The 8749-nt window shown below is 37.0% G+C and overlaps 1 protein-coding gene across 4 annotated transcripts in view; it reads right to left on the bottom strand.

Moving 5' to 3' along the window:
* Positions 1–1804: 1804 nt before the first annotated feature.
* Positions 1805–8749, bottom strand: part of cplx2b (complexin 2b) — a 322298-nt gene continuing 315353 nt past the window's right edge. For all 4 annotated transcript variants that reach the window (XM_078550740.1, XM_078550739.1, XM_078550738.1 and 1 more), the window contains one exon: positions 1805–5270. In XM_078550740.1, coding sequence (XP_078406866.1) covers positions 5073–5270 — 198 coding nt within the window. In that variant the 3' untranslated portion in view covers positions 1805–5072. The remainder of the gene's footprint in view (positions 5271–8749) is intronic.

Raw genomic sequence — 8749 nt, 5'->3', positions numbered from 1 at the left:
GCTGATGTTGTACCTGATTGCTTTTTAAATTTTGTTCACATATATAGAATCATTATTTTTACTTAATTAGAGCCAATTCATTTAATTTATGCTTCTCATTTCATTTTGCATAATTCATGGCTTTCATTCAATCTTTGTTAAGTAACTTTTTTAAAGGAAACATTTCTGTATATTCTGCTTGCATTAAAAACATAGGGCAGAACTTTATGTCCCGCGGACGGACACGCGCCCTACACGATCAGGCATAAAATAGTGCGTGATGATGTCGGGCGAGCATCCCGATGTCATTGCACACTCACGTGATATTTTGGTCGGCTGGCACGCATGGGAGTTGGCAATGTGCCTGCCGACACTTAAGAGTGCTATTAAGCCCATTAACCAATTAATTAAGTAGTATTTTTTGCTGCCAGTCCAACCTTATGGTTGGCGGGCGGGCGTAGTGGCCAAGCAGCCTTTAGATTTTCTAAGAAAACTCATCCATGGGCAGGATGAGGTTTCCAACAGTAATTTAAAAAAAATAAAAAAAGTTAAACATCATTTTTAATATGTCACATGTGGGAACATGTTTCCCTTATTTTTAAAATCTCTATTTTTGATTGTAAAATTCTTCAGCTCCCTGAGACAGCTCTGTGCCTTCAGGGAGCTTTCAATGAGTTCATTCCCCCGTGCATGCGTAGACTTCACTGCTCGCGCTCCTCCCGCCCCCACCCCAGCAGTGCATTTCACGTGAAATCACAGTCGGGGCCCGATTGCAGGCGGCGGTCCGTTTCACGGCTGCTCCCGGGCCTGCCAGATGAAGGGAAAATTCTGCCCATAAAGACAAATATAAAGAATGTTCGTAATTTTTCCGCTAATTGCAGAGAAAATGTACCCTAATGTTAAACTGGGATATGATTAAGGATGGAGTCATTTTACTTTTTAGTAAACATTTTTATAATTAAACCAGAACATTATTAATATATTACTGCCGTACTCTAACTGAGGAGTTTACATGGCAAGAGCTATTTGCACAAACCATTTAAATCCTGTTTTTGTTTTGTTAGCATTGCTCTCTTAAGTCTCTCTCTCTGTTTTTCTGTATTAGATATATATAAATAATTAGCAACATTTTCAAAATAATATGTAAGTGCACATTTACACCAGTGTTGTAGATTACAGACTTTAGGAGAGATGCTATGGACCTATGACAAGAGTTACCAGTACTGTCAAGGAATATGCTACTCAGTAAGACAGCAGAACTGCCAGAGCTCATCCAATATACATGTTACAGATATAAAATTCTCCAACCCAAGATTAGTAACAGATAATTTTAACCGGGAATTAACTCCTTCATGAATGGCAACATGAATTATTTATGTAAGTTTTGGTTGTTCTAAATAAATGTACAGTACAATGTGTTTCATGGTGAGATGTTGGATTATTTGCCAACTTTTCAATACACATAATGCTAATTTAAGAGTTGTGCAACAGACCTAGAATGCTGTCATTAACAGAGATTTATTATTATCATATTTACTGATAGTAGTACTAAGGAAATGGAAGAGCATATAGTAAAATATCTTTAGGTTTAAGCTTGCCCCAAAATATTCCTGTTGTTCGGCTGTTTGCATTTTAAATAAATGCCAAAGTATTTTTTGGATCATCAAGTTGAAAGAATTTTTTTTAACCTTACAATTGTGTCAGTTTTATTTGTTTAAATTTTAATCCATTTTACAGGATCTAGGAGTAGATAGCCAATTGCTGAACCTGTTCTAACCCCTCAGTGTTGAAAATCTCAGGTTCTTCCACAAAGAAAGCAAAGTGATTGTTTTTATAAACCATTTTATTTTAAAGAATAATGAGTTCAGTTTGTGACAGTACTACAGTGATTTGCACATTTATGACATGCAGTGAAATTACAGTTTTCTATCAGATGGACACAGTTTACATTCTCATAAATCAGAGTGGCAGAATTTTAAGTTTTGCTGGGCTGCAAAGGTTAATCTTTCTAGCTTGCTATGGAAAAGAGTCATTGCTGAACATATTCAACCTTACTACATTCGATTTAATTTCATGCAAGAAATAAAATGGCACAACAGAAATGGAAGATGAAAAGTTATTTCAAATATATTACGATTTAACATTTCAACATAGCTCCCAGAATGTAGCAACTAACATAATAAGACTTCTTAGCAGTTCCTTATGCAGAACACTGAAATATGGGTAATAACTTTGTTAAAACCAATTAAAAAACTTCAAATTCAGCACATTTAAATTACAATGCTATTGATTCTATCAAAACGTAGAGGCACACCAGCTGAGAATAAGGTTGAACGCGTTCAGTTTCCATTATCTTTAACCTTGTGGCGCCTTTACTTTAAATTCGCAATCAGTAAAGATAACACCTCTGTACGTGCGTTTCTTCTACAGCTTAGTGAATATTAGCTTGAGTGTTACAAGCATCTGAAGAACAAGCATGGCTTTCATAAATATTCTTCATAAATACATACACCATGTGTGTACCATTGCGTTGTGCAATGGAAATTCAACATTAAAAAGATCACATTTCCAAATGGTTAAGATAATGTAATTATTATGTAGTATGGCTGAAGAGAATGAGAAGTGAGCTCAAGCGAAATACCCTGTTACAGAGACTGGTCCAAAACTAGACAGATGTTTTGACAGCATGATTAAGTTCACACATAGACAAACAGACATCACTGTTGCTTTAAGTATAAATTATTCAATACACTCTTCTTTTTAGGAAAAGATATTTCCTTTCAATTTTCCTTTAGTATTGCAGTCTAACTGATATGGCTTTAACTATTGAAAAAGAGTTTAACTGAAGAAGCTTAACAACCCTAAATTAACTTTAAACATTAACTTAGGATTCTCCTGAATGGAGACCTGGTTTTGTTTTAGTAGGACTGCGGTGGGAAACAGCAAGCATAACACAAACACAAGCAACTCTCCTGCATAGTGGTTTGAAATCCAAGAACCAATACCTGAGATTTTTAAACTAATTTTCTCTAAATTTTAACCTAGTTTTATGCTATGGGAAGCAATTAAATCAGTGATATCCATAGAGAACAGTTTCTCTTTGGTTTGGTGTAAAATGAAATGCAGGTGAAACACAATTATTAGTCCACTGAAATTCAGTAGAGCTGAAACAGTGTTATATGCAAGCAGCAAAGCTTACCATCAAATAAAAATCCACATATACAGCACAAGTCAGTCAGCGCCACATCCAAAGACAAATTGCTAATAGTTTCACTCTGGTAGCATTTGGATCAGATCAGTCATACATACAAGGGAGTACATTACTGCTGAACAGTTGTAACAGATCGATATTAAAACACTTCAACTATTCACTTAAGTTGATCTAAACTACTGAAAATGTAATTGGTGTGTGACTGAGGAGAGAAGAACATCTAGTGTGATTTCTTTGTTGCAATGAAAGTGATTTAAATACAAGTGCTTTTTTAAAAAATTCTCATGGTAGAATTTCATTTAACCTGTTTTAGTTCATTATTAAGCATTGGTTAATTACACTATTTAAGGTAGTCTTATCTCATGACAGGTGACAAGGAAAACTAAATGTTAAGCCATATTTTCATTCTCAGAGAGAAATTCTAGTTCCAATAAGAAAGTGCCCCTGGAATGCTGAGGTTTACATTTGGCAATATTCTGCTAAGTCTGTCATTAAATATTGAGAATGTCTTGTTCCTATGTCTATTAATTATGTCGCTGAAAACCTGTGCATGACAATTAGTGTCTAAAATAGAAATAGCTTCTGTTACAAAAAGTAACCAAAGTAATAAGAACTTTCAAAAACTTACAAATGTATAAAATATTAGGTCAATGGCTACAAAAAGTTAAGTGGACCAAGAAAAAGTTTCTTTAATATGATGGCAGCCCATTACTTGACATAATCAGTACTCGACTGGTTATCTTGCAATGTGCCGCAATTTGCTAAATTTCCCCAAGTTTATTCCCCCAAACAGCTGAAGATACCAAAAGATTCCAACCTTGAACTAAAAGTAGTTTAACAGTGGAATGCAATAGTGGCAGTCATAAACACCCCACACCCAGGCTGCTCCCACAACTCCAAGAAAGGCTTTGGGCATGTTAATATTTAGGAATGTTTCAGAAATAATTCAATTCATTATTCATCTTAGCATTGTATTGTGTAAACGCAGAGGAGTTGAATTAACATTTTGCTGGGCACTGTGTTCCATGGACTGATGATTACCATTAAATCATTTTCAATGCTGAAGGTATAATTGGATTGAATTTAGTGCATTGGTGGCCTCTTATCATTTTTAAACAAACATATTTTCTCTGTGATGTACAAAAAAATGACACTGCTACCTTAGTACATTAAACCAGAGAGATCCTCATACGTTCCCCAAAAAGCAATGATGCTAGATATATTTACAACATAAAGATTATCAACTTATATTGCAAATTTCCATTTTTTAACAAAAAGGCAGTTCCATTTATGATATTGTACAGTTTCACCATTTTTGCAAATCATGCAAGATATTTGCTACAAAACAAGTGACTGCATAAAACTTTTAAAAATCTCAGTAGAAATCACTGTGAAAATTGTCAGATCTTACACGCATACAACGCAGGGTGCCTAGCTGCATGCCACCCCAAGTTCTTCTGTTACAATCAACAACCAAGTCACACATCACAGCACATATAGCAATATGGCAACTTAAAAAGGCAAATTCAAAAATGTCTGCAATACAGTAGAAAAGCTCAGCGATGAACACAAATTAATACTGCCAGTTGTGAGGTTGAGAGTTTCTATATTACATGAGCATATATGGAGTCTACAATAGAGACATTTAGGAGTTTACAGGAGACCTACTGGTTACCCAGACTCCTCATGCTCATGTCAACCCCCTCACCATGGCTTACATCATAGGCACAAAAAATCTTTTGTAATTATATTGCAGTAGAAGTATAAGCATTTATTCTAGTTAGGGAAAAAAGAAATGTATTTTAGTATATGGTCAAAACATATGTAAATCCTATTCATGTAACTTAAAATAATTTACAATATAAAGTATTCTTTTCTTAAACTACTTCTTGAACATGTCTTGAAGTGGCCCAGGGAGATACTTAAGGACAGTATCAAGGATGCTTTCTTCTTCCTCTTCCTCCTCATCACCACAACCAGCAGGAATTGCTTTCTTTGGGCGAGTCAAACTCCCCTCTATTGGTGCTTCCATTGCAGCTTTTTCCTCGGCTTCCTTTTCTTCCTTCTTCTTTAGTCCATACTAGTGTTATAAAAAAGCATTTAATTTAATATGACCCCATTTAGAACCAGCAAATGCATTGAATAGCATGCCAGATTTTACATTCAATAGCATTTCCCATCCATGCAAAGTTTGTTAATCAAATTCATTTTATAAGCTCCAGTGCAACATTTGCAAAGTAACATTGCTCCAAGTACAACTTTAGTATTGATTAAAATGTAACTGCACCCAATAAGTACAGATAGCCTGCCATAGATATGAATGGTGGCCTAGAATTTCCTCTATGGGAACAACCCAAATGTTATTAGACCTGGAAAATGTGCCCATTCCTACATTGATTATGCTGATGTCAAGTTATGCTTGAATTTCCAGATAGTTTCATTAAAATATGCCTCAACATAAACATTTGCATCAATTATATAAATCAGTGTGAACAATCGGGGCTCAAGGGAAAGCACCAAACCCATATCGTCTATTCCTCCTTTAGTTCTGAAAATTAAAGTTTCAACTCATTCAACCATCATTCATGCGTGTCAGGCACACATATTAGAAAACCTATAACCGTGGAAGCTTCAAATTTTGATGTGACTTATACTGATGGTAGTGTTGTTTGCAGTGAGGATAAAAGATAAAAAGAGATGTTCAAATATTTGCAATTAAAGGCCAGAAAAATATCTTTCTACTGCACCTGAAGATTTGCTGGTAATTCGAAGATACCCTCTGGGCAAATGCAATTACAGGGTATTTGTACCTGTAACTTGGGGACATGGCCAGTTTTATGGACGGAGATGTATTCAGGTGAAGGAGGCAATAGATGATTGAAAAAGATTGAGGAGTTTTGGGTGCATTGTTGTTATGTGCATAACTCTCACGCAGAAACTCTGTGATCTTTTTAATCGCATAATTGGTTTGAGGTCAGGTTAAGCGTGTCTCTGGGAGCAAAAACAAAGGACATTCAAGGCGTATGTGTTTGTTAAGATACAGCTTACTGGATGCCTCTCAATCGCAATGTGTCAGCAAAATTTTCTCGTTAATAATAATATTAGTTTGCCAAAGGGACAATTTCAGTCTAACTGCTTCAGTTTCCTGGAATTATTCCAAATTAAAGTATCACAGAGTTAGCTAGAAGAAACTGTGCTGAGAGAAAGGATTAAACATTAATGTCAGGACACAATCAGCAGATTTTTGGAGGGTCTAGGGCAGCAGGGGAATTTATCATTAGAAGTTCACACTTCCTGGGCAATTGCCTTGCGTTGGCACTTCCACGGTCTCTCGTAATATGTCTTCCAGGGTACGTTCAGTCTTTGACTATCTCCGGAGGCTGAAAGATCTGGGCCAATTGTTCTGGATGTTGTCACGCTTATATCTATTTCACAGTTATATAATGACCTTTTCTCAGCTGTCTGAGCATTCCAATTTTCTGCATTTTACACAGAGATAGATGAGACTGTACCCATCTGTATGAACAGGTAATTGTAAATTAGTGTGTGTGTGAGTGAGTGAGAGATTGAAGTGAGCCTGTGAAAGCATTGTTTGTAACAGAGATAAATTCTTCATCTGGTGCAAGTTGTACCCAAAAGGTTAAGAGCTGAGCCTAAATCCAGCTGAGTGCTAATGTGTTAAAAGCACTCAATTTCGTCTGCCTATTTGCATCTTTATTCACAGGTCTAGGGGCACACTGTGACATATGTAAGGGACACACCAGTGGTAAGAGAGGAAATGTATAAATGGAATTTAAAGGAATGGAAATAACTAAGGAAGAGAGTGTCACAATAAGAGGGAAAGACCAATTAAGAAAGCCCTTAGATAAATTCAAAGGCATTTGAACTCATTAATAATCTCTCCCAAGGCTTGAGATGGTGGGGATTTAGAAATAACAGACAAAAATTAGAACAAAGAAAGTCTCGAATGCAGTTTGCGGGCATAGCTGATCAGCTCGGTCACTTTCTGAGCTAGTTCAAAGGTTAGAAGCAGATTCCCGTACTGCAAAGCTCTGCATCTGGCTCTGTTAACCCAGACACTGTGATAACACTTCTCCACAGATAGTGCCAGGTAAGTGTAACAATGCCTGAAAATATAATTGGTGCCATCTTGGTGAATGGATCAAATCAGGCTTCACTGGATTATGATTATCCTGACATGTTTTCTTTTATGCACCACCATGTAAAGCCTAGCACTCAGCAAGTCTTCACAACTTTAATGCCATCTTGCCTTCCATTGTGGGTTCAAATCCCACTTGAGCAAAAAAATCTAGTTGATATTCCCAGTGCAGTACTGAGGGAGTTCTGCACTGTTGGAAGTGCTGTCTTTCAGATGTGATATTAAATCGCAAGGCCCCATCTGCCCTCTCAGGGGGGTGTAATAGATCCCTAAGCATTATTTTGGATCTCTGGTGTCCTAAAAATTTTAATCTCTTAATCAAAATCACAAAAATTGATTAAGTAGCCATTATCACATTGCTCTTTGTTGGCATTGCTGCTGTGTGCAAATTGCTGCTCCATTTCCTGTATTACAACAGTGACTATGCTTCAAAAGTATTTCATTAGTTGTAAGGTGCTTTGGGGTGCCTTTGTTCATGAAAGGTGCTATATAAATGCAAATCTTTGGTTTGGTGTTACAACTTATCTTGAAAGGCAGAGCCTCCTTGGTCACTAACCATCTGCCGGAGTGAGATTTGGTTACTGCTTTCGGCGATGGATTAATTAGCATGGAAGAGCTCTCATGCAATACAACCCATTTGATAACACTTCAGTGCTCTCCTCTTCCTCCCATCACCTCAAGTGAGAGAATTACCAATGGGGTGTCAGTATTAGTGCTGTGGAAGAAAATGAAATAATTGCTACAAAGAATCATGAGAACCCAAGTGCCCACTCCATCCTCACCTCCAACAAAAGTGCAAGGAACTCATGGATTTTATGTCACTACAATTGAGATCATGCATTTAGTTGCCTTTACCGTGTCTCTCCTTCACTTTATCCACCGAACCAAAGTTTCACAAGGTATTCCCATTATCCCTAAACCTACACCCTTTTCTTTTCTATCTCCTCATGGCCTTTCCAAGCTCACCTTGTCCATGAAATCCTCCTTTACCTCTTATCTCTTGATTCTCACTCCCAGTAAATCGGTTACCATCCAACTTCCTTCTCTTTCTTGATATTGTAAATGGCCCCTCTCCTTGGGTACTTGCTTCTTCTTTCAGCTTCTCCCATTTTCCTTGGGATTGCCACAATGCTGGTTGATCATCGTTCTCCACCTCCTCCTGTCATTCACCCATTCTTCTTCCAATCTGCTACATTTATGTCTCTTATCATTGCATCTTTCCACCTGTACTTAGATCTTCCACTTCACCTTCTCCTTAGCAGTCATGTCTCCATCGCTCTTCTCACCACATGGTCTCTATCTTTCTTCACAAAATATGACCACACCATTTCAATTTCTTCTCAGCTACTTTCTTTGATGCTTTCACAATCTTCACAACCGCTTGACGTGCTGGTTCCTGA

This window comes from Cetorhinus maximus, chromosome 10, assembly GCF_964194155.1.
Source record: "Cetorhinus maximus chromosome 10, sCetMax3.hap1.1, whole genome shotgun sequence".
In the NCBI taxonomy this organism is placed as follows: domain Eukaryota; kingdom Metazoa; phylum Chordata; class Chondrichthyes; order Lamniformes; family Cetorhinidae; genus Cetorhinus; species Cetorhinus maximus.
Note: the sequence above shows the minus strand (reverse complement) of the source record. Positions and strands in the feature narration are given on the sequence as shown.